The sequence below is a fragment of the Manis pentadactyla genome, chromosome 5, assembly GCF_030020395.1.
Source record: "Manis pentadactyla isolate mManPen7 chromosome 5, mManPen7.hap1, whole genome shotgun sequence".
In the NCBI taxonomy this organism is placed as follows: domain Eukaryota; kingdom Metazoa; phylum Chordata; class Mammalia; order Pholidota; family Manidae; genus Manis; species Manis pentadactyla.
The window spans coordinates 176993087-177006322 of NC_080023.1; the positions used below are offsets into that span (position 1 = coordinate 176993087).

Sequence of the window (13236 nt, forward strand, 5' to 3'; positions counted from 1 at the left end):
GCTACAGGCTGTAGTGGCCAGACCGGCTGCCAGCTTCTACTTGCCTAGGAAGGAAAAGGCGTGGACACTGAGTCTCCTAGGCAGACGGTTGGTGTGGCGGCTGTGGTCAGTCTCCCTGCTCGGGTAAAGTGGTTTCAAGCCACAACTTCAGACCTGATTTGACCAGGTTTCATACCCTTAAAAAACCCACAGAATCAAATCCCAAATGACAATATGCTGTTTTTCTCCAAGTATTGCTTATAGAGATCAAGAGCAAGCAATCCAGTCATGCCTACAGTCCAGTGTTGCAGGAAGGCGGCTTTCCTGTGGGAGGGGTGAAGGACAGGCCTCTTGGGCAGGCTGGTGCCCTGCTGAGGAGCCTGTTGGTGTGCATGGCGGCATCAGGATTTCACAGTGACACGATACGCGGTACAGAGGTCCAAGAACGAAGAGAATCAACCCGGAGTTGACTCAGCTGAACCTGGTGCCAGTGCCCTGCCTGTGGACGGCCCGTGGGGGTGCTGCGGTGGCAACCCAGGGGTCTGGCTGGGCTGGGAGGGAGCCAAGGGGCAGGCTGGGGGCATGCACTCCACAGTGCTGAGTTTCCCCATCTGAAAAGCCAAGATTAATGCTTCAGTATGTTCACTTCAGCAGTTTCAGGTGTTCAGTAAGACGTGGAACCCTGATCTCTGTCTCGAATTTCACACAGTGGTTGTGAGGGTTTGGGGAGACAAGGTGAAGCCAGGAGGGAGAGGGAGCTGTGTGGTCGGGCTCACCCCTGCACGCACCGGAGTCCTGCTGGCCGGGCCAGTCTCAGGCACGCGGAGGAGGAACGACAACCCCCCGTTCTCTTCACGTTAAGGATGCAGGAAGGTTCTCAGAAATACTGTGGCGGTGTCTGCGGTGTGGGATGAAAGCAGCGCCCTCCTCGGAAGCAATGCCTAGTGCTGTGCACCTCCGTGCCCGGGAACACCCCTCGGGCTCACAGATGCACGTGGGTGCGCTGGGCAGCCTGGCAGCGTGGCCCCTGCCCGCTGAGCAGAGGCCAGCCTCGGCTAGAACTGCTGCGTGAGGCGTCTGTAGTGAGGTAACACCTGGTTCTCAGGAAGGTAGAGCGCAAGCTCCAAGGCCACGAGCACCGTGAACTCGAACCCGATGAGGTCCCGTCTGTTGAACCGAAACCTTTCTTCTAACTTCTGCGTTGAAAATAGAAGGTAAGTGGCGCCCCGCCCTGCCTCCCACCTGGGATAAGCCTGCCACCCCACCGGCGCTGCCGGCCGAGGCCAGCCCGGGGCCCTAGCCCTGGGGCAGCGCGGGGGGCCTCCGGCTGGGACGCACGTACTCACGTCAATGAGCTGCTTCACTTCGCCCCTGCGGAGGTCGCTGCTGATCTTGGCGGCGAGAAGCACGCAGGCGCCGGCGCACAGCTTGCGGTTCTGCTTGGTGAGCTTGCCCTGGAGGACAAGCTTCTCGAAGTACACGTAGGCCATGGACACCGTCACAGGCTCCAGGCCGCACTCCTCAGACAGGTTCCGCATCTCCCGCTTCAGACTGCGGGTTCACACGGAGGCCTCGCGCTCTGGGACTGAGCAGCAGGCACCGTTTCCTCCAGGCTGGCAGGGCCCAGGGCCTGGGCCTGCACTGGGTGGGTGGGCAGGCAGGCTGCTCTTGGCCTCCCTTGCCCCGCAGCTGGGGCCCGTGGCAACCCTCCGACCGTCCTGGGTGGTCCCCACTGTCCTCAAGGACAGAGTTCCTGCTCTCCTGTGGCAGCGCCAGGGGACAGTGTGGGCGGACTGCGGTGGTGCCTGGGCTGTCAGCAAAGCCCTGTTGCCACTGGGGGGTGGTTAGCAGGACACAGCAGGGCAGGACCCCAGAGCAGGGCAGCGATGGCCAGCCTCCACTGGGCCAGGCTGCCTAGAGTCCCTGCTGGGGCCCTGAGCTGGCTGCCTCAGCCCTCCACCTCCTCATCTGTCAGCCAGGGCTGCCCCGTCCATCGGTGGGAGGGGCCCAGTAGGTGTGGTCAGATGGCAGGGGCTGGGAGGGCCTGGATCTGTCTAGCCCAGGAATCACTGGAAATGGGAGACGAGAAGCCCACGGCCTTGGGGATGACCCGTCATGGCGGAGGGACTGGTATACCGCGGCCCTCCTCACCTCCTGATCTTGCTCAGCGTCAGCTTGATGTGCGGGAGCTTCTCCCGGAAGGTCTCATTCATGTCCTTCTTGAGGTCAGAGGGCTTCACGTACTCTATCACCGTGGTCTGTGAGTCATAAGGCCGCAGGCTGGGAGCCGCCACTGGGGGCAGCTCCACGTTGGCCTAGGCAAAGGTGGGCGCATGGGGGCTGCCAAGAGGCCCCAGATCTGCCAGGACAGTGTGCCGGAGACACAAGGCTAAGACTGGGGCTGCCAAGCACTGGGCCGAGGGCAGGACTGACCCAGGGCTGTGTGGTTGGGGCCCCAGGGTGGGCATGTCGGTCCTGCCCTGGCAGCTTGCCCACAGCCCAACCCTAGACACTTGGCGGGGCCACCATACCATGTAGGACGCAAAGATGAGGACCCGCTTGTGCTTGCCGCAGGGCCACTGGGGGTCGTCCAGGAGGTTAGGGTCATACTCCAGGGCATCTCCCCCGTCGCTCCCTGTGGGCAGAGCACAGCCCCGGCTCATCACAAGCCCTGAGCTCCACTCACCTGGTTTTGCTGACCCAAGCCTTAGCCAGAACCCATCGGGCACCCAGGGGTCATCTCAAAACAAGGGCCCTGGCACCCCTGGGGTCTGGGAGGGGCCCCCAGGGTCGCCTGTGGACACAGGTTCTCTCCACTGCCTGCTCAGGTGAGGCAGAGGCTGGGGGCTGTCGAGGCCCCCCTTCTCTCCTGAGAGGCTGGCCCCCGCCCTGACGCCGCTCCCTGAGCCCCACTCCATGTGCACTGAGGACCTTGGGCTCGAACGTGACTCTGGTCTGCCTGCCATGTGGTGACTCTGGACCCCTCCATGTGGTCAGGGCGTGTGGGCTACCTAGCTCTGGGCCGGCTGGTGCTGGCTTCGTGGGGGCAGGTTTGTGTCTTGGCCCTAGCAGAGCCCGGGGGACGCTGGGCCGGGGCTGGGGCGGCAGGCTGTGGCCGTCGGTCTTGTGTGCGACCAGGGCGTTGGTAGGGTACAGGAACTTGGCATAGGACACAACCTGGAGAGGCAAGCACGGGGACCTCAGTCCTGCTCGTCCAGGCCCCACGGCCCCTGTGCCAGACCAGGAGCAAAGCAAACTGCTTCACTCCTTGCTGGTGCAGGGCGGCCCCTAGAAGCTCCCCCTACTTGGGCAGGAAGAAGCCACTGCAGCTGGAGCCCCTGTGAACTGACGTCCCTCACAGCCCCAGGCTGGTGCTGCTCACGGAACCTAGTGCCCCAGTAACATCATCATTCCAGAACACACCCCTGGTCTGGGATCTCTGGCACAGGAATGCCCTCCCTGCCTCTGAAGCCCTGCCCTGTGACCACCAGGGCAGAGGAAGCCCCAGGACGCCCTCACAGCTCAGGTGGCTCTGCTCCCCAGCTGCTGGGCAGCCCATCAGGCCTGATTTTGCAGGCGGCGTGTCTTCCTCTCACGCACACCTCGCATTTTAGATGACAGCGAAACAACTTCACGTGCTGCTGCCTCGGTAACCGTGAGCTCTGTGCCCACCCCCGTCCCGACCGCGTACAGCCCGGGCTCTTGCCTTTCCATCAGCTCCCAGCTCTACGCCTTCCAGCTCAAAGACCATCTCTGAAGAGACGGAAACGCCACCAGATGGGTGCCTCTGCTTCTGGCTGTCCACCCTCAGGTCACTGCAACGGACAGGGCTGTTGGGAGCAGAGCCTCTGGGGCTGGCACCCCCATGCCTGCCCGCTTGAGGACGTGCTCTGCCAGAGGGATGCCCTGGGGGGTTCCTGCCTCAAGCCTGTGGCCACGTGCTGGGCCAACTTGGTTCAGGCCACACTGGGCAGGTTTCCCTCCTGACTTTATGTCCCCACCCTGATGGCCGTTCTTCTTATTTATAGCTAGGCATGGGGCACAGTTGCCTGGACTGGCCCAGGATGCACAGCAGTGCCCCAGGAGGACCAACCCAGGTGCCACCGCTCCCACCTGAGAACCACGCCCGGGGTCCTCAAAGCCCCCAGCGAGCTTCAGTGGGGGTAGGCTTACTGATACCCCCCACCTCCCCACCTCTGTGAGCTTGCTAGGTCCGCACCTGACCCGCAGGCCATCTCCATAGGGCAGGACAGAGAAGGCTGCACACAGGGACCGCTTGGCGCAAATCAGCACAATTCTGTGGAAAGGGTGGGGTCAGAACAGGGCGCAGGCGCTCCAGGGCGGATCCCTCCTGCCTGGACTCGGGTGGGAATGGCTCCAGGTGTTCAGGGGACTCTGGGGTTGCAGCCCGGTGGCTGGGTCCTGTCAGCTGGCCACCCCAGCTCTCGCCGGCTCCCCCCAGGTGCCCATAAGGGTGTGCCGTCCTGTTGGTGAGTGTGTCCCCCTCTCTGCAATGTGCTGCACACAAAGGCAGGCCAGGTGAAGGCCAGCAGTTGGGGTTGTAGGTCACCAGACCGGCCAGGCTTGGAGGACACAGAGGCATGTACCCAGAGGAACAATCGGGTCAGGGGGCCTGTCCTCTGCCATCCTGGAGAGGTGGGGGCCTCATAGCCTCAAAAGGTGTCCAGTTCTGTGTCCTGAGCCTAAGTGGCCCCTGAGGTGCCCCTGCGTGGGAGCATGCAGCAGGGATGGCCTCTCCCCCACCGGACTGGAGCCCTGGTCCAGCAGGAACAGTGGTGGACACCCTTTCTCTGGTGGGGGCCACTGCACAAGCCCCACACTCAGGCCTGCCTGGGGCCTGGTCCCTGGCAGCAGGCAGACCCCTCATGCGAACAGCCGTGCCCGGGCAGTGGGGGTTCTGGGACTGGCTGCTGCTAGGAAGACAGAGCCCCCGAGCAGGGCTGTGGGTAGACCGGAGCACAGCCTCCAGCGGGAAGGGGCCCAGTCTGGGGACCCTCTGGGTCAGACGCTTCAGGGCCGGGTATGGGGGACAGTGGAGGTGGTCCTGCCTTGAGGCCCCCATCCAGCACCTACAGACACAGAGCCTGGGAGGGCACTCCCTGGGGGGCTGCCACATCTTGGCCATTAGTGCAGCCTCCACCCTGTGCTTCCCAAATAAAACCAAGCCCTTCCCTCCTGGACACCACCCATCACGGCAGCACTCCAGTCAAGGCCAGTGACACCTGGGCTTTTCCCCCAGGTGCCAGGGAGGGACCAGTGCTGGGTGAATATGGGGAAGGTGGGTCCACTTCTGAAGGGATGCGGGATGGGCTGTGGCCCTGAGCCTGGTGTACTGAGAGGGAGAGCCATGGACAAGGGGGAGCCCTGGCCCTGCCAGGTTTGTGGGAGGCCTTGGGGTGCAGGGGCGCGGGCCCCGGACCGACCCCAGGCCTCCGGTGGCCGTGTGCTTGCAGCGCCCACCGGCTACCTGCTGCTCCTGGTGTCATACTGCCTCATGTTCCGGATGAAGTGCGTCTTCTTCAGGCCCTTGTGTCTTGGGGATCCGGATATGTGTTTAGCTCTGCAAGGCAGAAACAGGCCACTCTTCCCTGCTGGGCCCTTCTGGCCCCCAAGGGGAAGGGTGGCACGGGAGGGGCACAAGACGTTGGACCGGCAGGCCTCTTACCTTTGAACCGAGGCACATCCCACCGTGTCTTCCAGAAACTCCAGGGAGCAGCGCTGGGAGGTGACACGCCTTCTGTGAAGGAGACACCGAGGCCTCAGAGCAGACCCAGGGTGCCTGGGAGGGCCCTTGCTCCGAGCCCAGACCGTGGGGCCACGCTTGGACCCACAGCCACACTCCTGGGCCTCTCAGGCAACGTGGTCCTCACTGGCCTACGGCCAGGTCATCCTCAGGCAGCCACCCAATAGAAGAGTTTGCCAAAACAATCTGAGTGGAGCCCTGGAGCTGGGAGGGGTGGTTGGTGGCACCCCAGAGCCCAGCCCTGTGGGTCCCGAGCCCTCTCAGGCCCAGGACCAGTGCAGCAGGCTGTGGGCGCGATGAGGCTTCTGGAAGGTCCCTTGCAGGCTGGAGAGACCTGGTTGAAGGCCCTGGAAGGGGTGTGGTGGGCCAGACAGGTCCAGTCGTGGCTCTGCAGCTCCGGAGACTGGCCCAAGTCTGCCAACCCTTCCCCGTCCTGCCCACGCTGATGGTGGCCACACCACCCGTGGCAGGAGCAGCTGGGGGTGTGGCCTGGGATGGCCAAGATGGGCAGGGGTGCCCAGCACGCACGGCCTCCTCCTGGCCTGGGCCCTGCTCCCCGTTGTGGCCCTCGCGGGGGCTGCTCCCTCCGTCTGAAACACTCTCTCCAGCCTTCCTGCGGCAGCGTCCTCCCGACTCGGGTCCCGTCCCTGGGCTGCCCACGCTCCCCCTGGGGCACACACCAGCTGTGCTGTGACAGTGCTCGGGGCGTGTGTGCACCGCTGTGCGTGTGCCTGCCGCCCACTCGTACTCACCTGCCCTCCCACCTCCTGGGCATCAGAGGAGCCGGCGGACCCCCTCCCACCAACAGCCCCGCCTCCGGACCGGCCGGGACGCTCCCCTTGGACTGCTGCTCGTCATCCAGTGACAGGGAGAAGATGTTTCCTGACTCGTGGCTTATCAGCAAACACTTTTAGTAGGTCTGAATTAGGCACCAGCACTGAGCAGGGTCTGAATAAATGCTCTTCCCAAAGAGGGGTGTTATGGCTGCACAGTCAGGGGTGTGAGAGTCTATGTGGAAGGCCTGTGGCTGTGGTGACGGAGTCAGCAGCTCCCTGGGAGGGGCACACATGGCCTCGGCTCAGGCCTGGGGGCGGAGCCTAGAAGCCCCAAACGTGCTGACAGCCCGGTGGGTGTGGGTCCTTGGTGCCCACAGAAGATGACCAAGGACTGGCCATTTGATGACATTAAGGGGTTCCTACTGGTCTTTGGAGGTGTGATCACAGTGCTGTGCTTGTCCTAAAAACAAACTGAATTCAAGGATGAGCTGTTTGGGGCTGATTAGAAACCAGCCCGAGAAGGACACACCCGAGCCAGCAGCCCTGGGGAGCTCAGGACAGCGGCCTCCCACCCCACGCTGGGGGCTTCTCAAGCCTGAAGGCTTAGAAACCCTGGCGGGTTGCACCCTCAGGTCAAGATCACAAAGCCAGGTGAGCGGCACCAAGGCCACCTCTGGTCACTTGTCAGCCTCCTGGTCCTGAGGGTCAACAGTCGTGCCTCACCGCGGGGGCTGCTTACGACAGAGCCGTGAGGCCGGGCCCTGCTATCCCCACACTTCCCCGAGGAGGAGGCTCCTGGGGGCCGAGGCCACCTGTGCCGGTGCTGACTGCACACATGCCCCCGAGAGGCTCAGCACCTGCCCAAGCCCCACAGCTGCGGCCGACCCGGGGGCTCCCAACGCTGGCACCTTGACGCCCAAGTCCATGCTCTGTTTAGGTCTTTCCATGACAAAAGCAACAAGAACTGGTTGAAAGTAGAACTGAACACAGGACTAACTCCAGTGAAATACTGGGTGTCCCGCAGTGGCCCCATCTCCCAAGAGGAGCTGTCTGCCCACCCACCACGGCTTGTAATGGGGGGCACAACTGGGCCAGAGGGGGTACACTTGGAGATGATGGGAGTGGGCAGGTGGGTCAGGTAAGGGGGCCCAGGGAATGGCCAGGATGGTGGCGGTAGAGGCCAAGGGGGCGATCAGGGGCCCCTATCTGCTCAGAGGGCGGCAGGCGGGCACGCTGGGCAGATTCCCTGAGTTCTAAGAGGCCCAGGCCGGAGGCTGGCTGACGCAGCAGGCCTTGCTCTGAGAGGACAGCCAGCTGGAGGTGCCTGTGTACTGCCCCACAGGGCTGGGCTGAGGCCCGTGGCAGAGCCCCAGTGGCTCGCTCAGGCTCATGTCCTCAGGTGACCTCCCAGGTGATGCCCGATGGCTCCTGCAGGCCTGGCACCTCATCCACAGGGCCCAGGCCATGGCCAAGGCAGCACGCACACTGCCCAGTGGCTTGGCACCCAGTGGGGTGGCCCACCTGGCAGGACGCTGGCCTGCGGCCTGGTCCACTCTCCCCATTCATTTCGGGCTGCCGAAGAGCAACACCCTGAGCTCACTGAGCCTATGACTAGCCGGGCCCTCCACGTGGTTTCCTTCTGCCTGCCCCTCCTCGGTAGATGTTTATGTGTAAAATCGATCCTCACAGCTCTGCAGGAGGGCAGGACAGTCACCTTCCATTCACAGGTGGCCAAACTGAGGCACAGAGGTGACTCACAGAGCAGGTAAGAGGTGGAGCTGGGGCCTGCACCGGGTTCTGTCACCAGCCTCCCTGCTGCCCTCCTGACGTCAGGGGGGCGGGAATCAAGGCCGCTCATGCACCGTTTTCTCAGGTGCTCCTTGTCTCCACGCGACCTCTGTTCCCAGTGATGCCGTTGGGTTTGGATGCAAAGCCCGTCACAGCGCTGGCCACAGCACCTGAGTTCTGGGCTGCAGAGCAGGCTGTCCTGGTGAGGCGGTGCTGCTCTCGGCCCTCTCCTCTTCCTGCCTGGTGCCCTGCTCAGCCACTCCAGACACAGCCAGAATCCTAATGCTGACCACGCACCCGCCCAGGCCTCCCAGAAATGCATCCAGCAGCTGTACCTGGAACAGCCCCCACTGGAAGGCAAGCAGTGGACGCTCCGCTTGCAGCAGCAGGGCCCCCAGCATGCGTCCAGCTGCAGAGTGCTCGGGGTGGCTCCCTTCTACCCACTGATGGAGCTGGGCGTCTCAGTGTGGGGTGCTGCCAGAAGGCCTGGGGAGGGGTGTGTATCCTGGACTGGTGGCCCCTGGTGTGTGTACCCCATGAATGCAGTGCACCAGACACTCAGGTTAAACATGCTGGACACACAACTACAAGGAACAAACCGAGCTCTCCATCACCTCAGCTAGTCTCCCCTGCCCCAGCTCTGGGTGTCTGGGCAAAGAGTCACCCCTGAGTCCAGGAAGCCTCTGCTGCTGGGCCACATCCAAGTTGCACAGGATGGCGTCTTCTGGCCATGTTGTGCCCCCCGTGTGACAGCCACTGGCCCAAGGCTGCCTGCATTGCACTCTTTGGGAAGAAAGGGCCAGAGGCCTGGCGTGGCTGTCAAGAGGGCACAGGTGATCCCTGCATTTACTGCTCGCCCCCCTGGCTCCCTCTCAGCACTGCCCCTCTCTGGCACAGCAACCCACTTCCCTCCCCTCCAGAAAAGCTCATGCAGACAGGAAGAAAAGTTGCTATTTCATAAACATTGTTTCCAGTGTCTGATAGGCTTCCTTCACTTTTTACCTGCAGCATCTCGGAGGAGGAGCTCCTGTCTGAGGTCTGGAGGCCGCCCAAACCAAGTAAGGGGCTGGGTGAAGGGCCTGCTACCCACGGATCAGACGCCCTGAGGGCGGGCCAGCCCCAGCGAGCGGCCTCCTGTCTGTGTCCGCTGGCTGCAGCATGGTGTGGCGAGGGTCCCCTTGGGCTGACCTCTGCCCGCACTTGAGCAGAGTGCCTGGCACAGGCCTGTCCAATGAGTGGGTGGTCCTAGATCCCCTGCATGCCAAGTCCCTGCCAGGCAAAGCACAACCCCAGATTCCAGCCGACTCCTCCGAGAGGCCCTCAGCAACTCCAGTGCTGGGACCCAACGTGTGGTCCCCGGGGGCCCGGCCTCGGTCTCAGCAAGGGCTCTGGGCCATGACTTGGCAATGAACCTCTAGCCACCAACCATCCAACCACCTGCAGCTGCTTCCCACCTGGAAGGCAACAGATCCCCAGTCAAGAGCTGTGAACAGATGGCCAGATGCTACGCTGCACTACTTGGTTAACTGGGCCAGGCGCTCAGCGGCTTCAGAACCGTAGGTGGCTCCTGGCCAAGGGCGCAGCTGAAATCCCAGGTTCTTTCTCAGACTGTCCCCACGCAAACTCTCCAGGACTGCAAGGGAATCTGCCGGGCCTCCCACAGGCCTTCCAGGAGAGGACAGAAGCACCAAGGTGACGGTGGAGCAGGGCAGCAGCCTGGCAAGGTCCACCAGGCGGAGAAGCTCAGAAACCTAGCCTGCTGGTAAGCATCATGTGACCACGATGTTGAAATGAAAATAAACACTGTTAGAAGTACCAGGAAAAAAATCAAGATTCTGACAATGTGCTCGTTGGCTAAGCAGAAAATGCCTCGGCGGATGGAGCCCTGATTCCCGGATGTGGACTGAGCCATGGGCAAGCACTCCGGGCAACTGGGCCGTAGCCAAGAGTCTCTACTCACCCGACCCTGGCCCTTGCTGCCCCTCGTGGAGCCCCCAACTCCCTCTGACCCCAGCCCCTGACAAGAGCCCCTCAGGCAGATAGTGACCAACGCAAACCATTTCACAGAGGAGCAATCCGAGGCTCGAGGGGCCGCGCCACCTGTCACAGAGCTGCTGAGTGATGAGGCTAGGCTACAGCCAGGCCTGTTCTTCCCAAAGCCTGGGTCAGATCACTGCACTCACAATACATACCTGGGCAGAGACCCCATGAATTCTCTCCATTCCTAAAAACAGGCCAAGCCGGGGGGACCCTAGGGCCCGACTCACACGGCATCCTGTCCTGCCCCAGGGCCCTCCCGAGCCCAGGCTGCAGCACACGCGCTCCTCAGAAACTGACAGTGGTGGGGCACCCATGTACACCATGGCCACACAGGGCTCCGGGCAGGGGTCTTCATGGCACCCACGCCCCAGTGCCCCCGCTGGCACAGCTCCGCAGCAGGCTGCCGGCCCGTCTTGCTCATGGGGCCTGGCCCACAGCCGGATGCCCCACCGTCTGCTGAGTGGGCAGCCTAAAGGGACGCGCATTCTGCCCAGCGCTCACACCTGCCTGAGGGAGAGGAGGCCGTGTGTGTCAGATGGCTGTCAGCCAAACACAAGCAGGCTTTGGGGCTCTGTTTTTAAAATGGGCTGATTTCCATCCACAGAATTGTTTTTTCTTAATATCAGTCTTTTCTTCTCTAAGCAGTTCCACCTCTCCAGGAGCGTGATGCCTGGCAGCCACATTCTAGGCAGACGGAGCCCTTGGCCCCAATCCACCCACAACCATCTCTGGGGCCTCAGCCAGGCCTGGTGTGTCCAGAGTCAGGCCCACAGGCCCTCCTGGCCTGACCCACAGTTGGGAGTGTAACAGTGGCCTAATCCTCATGCTGCTCACACCTCTGAACACAATGTCAAGAACTCTGGCAACAAAGCGCCATGTTCTAGACTCAGCTCCCCTAACCAGAGACCCCCGGAAGGACCGAGGGCAGGGGTATGAGGCAACTGCAGCCAGTGCCCCTGAGATGACCTCAGGTAGGAAGAGTCGCCTTTGACACCAGGGCGCCTGAGTGGCAGGGCTCTGCATGCAGCCCTTCCCTGCACACCCATCAGGCCTGCCTCCGAGTGAGCCTAGCCCTCGGCTCTGACTGCTCACAAAAGGGCAAGCAGTGGCCTTTGAGAAGGGACCGCACTGAGCAGCCAGTCCTGGCTCCTGGGCCCGGGGACCCAGGATGGGGAACAGCCCCAGGGGCCAGAGGAACGGGTCAAGGAGGCAGGGTCACCTGGCGGCCACTGCTCACGGGCACTGGAAGCTGCAGCTCGGAGGTGGCTGAGAAAGGGCATCAGGGGGGTACCAGTGCCAGCAGCCTTGGTGCAGTGCACTGGGAAGTCTGGCCTGGTGCAGAAGACTCCGAGCCTAGATGTCACACGGGGGAGTCACCCGGCTCAGGGGATACAGGGAGATGTGTAAGGTGTATGTGCAAGTCCTGTGTCTAGGAGACTGACAGAAGTGGGCTGGGGAGAGGTGTGTCCAGAGCTGACAGGGCTGTCAGGGTTCTTTGAGGGCATCCCAACCTTGTGTCTGGGGCTTACAGGGAGAGGGTCACCTTCTGACCCCCAGGTCTTATTCTGACAGGCCACTCCCACCCCATCCCCTGGGCTGACCCAGGTGTCCCTGATCCCCAAGTCTGTGCAGATGGGGCCCTGACCCACCCTGCCGTCCCCTGGGCTGATGACTCCCAGGTCACCCGGACCCTATGTAGGCCATCCCAACCCCATGTTATGAGCTGACCCAGCCCAGGGACACCTGCCTGCTGTCCATGGCACTGGCGTTCCTAGGTCACCGCGACCCCAGTCCCGGGCTGTCTGCCCCCCCGGCCACCTTGCCTAGGCTCTGGGCTGCCGTTCCCCAGCCCCCCCACGTCACCCTAACCCCTGGGTCCTGGGCTCTCTTCTCCTCAGGCCGCCTTGCCCTGGCCCTGGGCTGACGTCCAGCGTCATCCCGTCCCTGCCCTAACCCGGCCCAGGCCGCCCTCGGCCCCACTCACCTCTGGCGCTGCCCTTCCAGCCCCAGTCCCAGCCCCAGCCCCAGGCTGGCGGGCGCGGGCGCGGGACTGAGCAGACCCTGGGGCGCCGAGGCCCGGCCAGCGGGCAGCCCGGGCAGGCCGGCCGGGGGCGCGGGTTCGGGCCCCGGGGGCCCCGGCGGCGGCGGCGGCGGCAGCTCACGGGCCTCGGCGGGCGGCGGCGGCGGCGCGGGGGGCTTCTCGCCGCCCAGGCCCAGGCTGGGGGGCCGTCCGTCCAGGGAGATGTTATTGAGAAAGAAGAGCGCGGCCTGGCGGCGCCGCGAGTCTCCGCGCCTCCGCAGCGCCTGCGGCGGGGCCCTGACGGCCGGCCCGGAGCATGGACCGGAGGGCGGCGGGGCCTTGGTGGGGCCGGGGGCCGGGCCCGTGGCTCCACCCGCCGCGGCCGCGGCCATCCTCCAACTGAGCCCGCCGCCGCCGCCGCCGCACGCGCACGCGCACGCGCGCACCGCCCATTGGCCGCGGCGCGCCCACCCGTAGATGCTGCGCCGTCGCGCCCGCCCATTGGCCAGCGCGGCGCTGTGGGCGGGCCTCCGGCTCGCGGACGGCGCCCTGAGTCCTGGAGGAGGTTTGGACGCGGCCCGGGAGAGCCGCCGCCGTCCGCGCTTTCCCCCGCCAGCCTGGCCGAGGACTGGCCGGGGCCGAGTGGCGGCGGCGGCGGCGCCCGGGTTCGAGTCTCTGTTCCCCCCGCTGGCCCGCAGCCCCGTCGACCCGTCTTTGGGCCCCAGCACACTTCTCCTCGGGGTGTGTCTTGCGGGGCTGGGGTGCGGGGGCTGAAGCTGGGTGGCCCTTTGGTTTACAAAGGGCAGTTCGCTCGAGGAGCCCCGGGCTCCCGAAAATGGCCGGCGGGCCACCTGGCCTCCCTCGCTGGC

The 13236-nt window shown here is 63.9% G+C and overlaps 1 protein-coding gene across 2 annotated transcripts; it reads right to left on the reverse strand.

The window, feature by feature from the left end:
• Positions 1–199: 199 nt before the first annotated feature.
• On the reverse strand, positions 200–12785 carry CABLES2 (Cdk5 and Abl enzyme substrate 2). 2 transcript variants are annotated; one of them, XM_036901787.2, is made up of 11 exons: positions 12332–12785; positions 5666–5737; positions 5468–5560; positions 4199–4276; positions 3686–3794; positions 2991–3156; positions 2511–2614; positions 2131–2237; positions 1326–1530; positions 1074–1175; positions 200–590 (listed from the first exon to the last, which is right to left on the reverse strand). In XM_036901787.2, the coding sequence occupies exons 1-11, from the start codon at positions 12757–12759 to the stop codon at positions 435–437; spliced, it is 1620 nt and encodes a 539-aa protein (XP_036757682.2). In that variant the 5' UTR covers positions 12760–12785; the 3' UTR covers positions 200–434. The 2 variants fall into 2 exon arrangements, with proteins under 2 accessions (XP_036757682.2, XP_036757684.2); XM_036901789.2 differs by lacking the exon at positions 200–590 and having other exon boundaries at positions 952–1175.
• Positions 12786–13236: the final 451 nt, after the last annotated feature.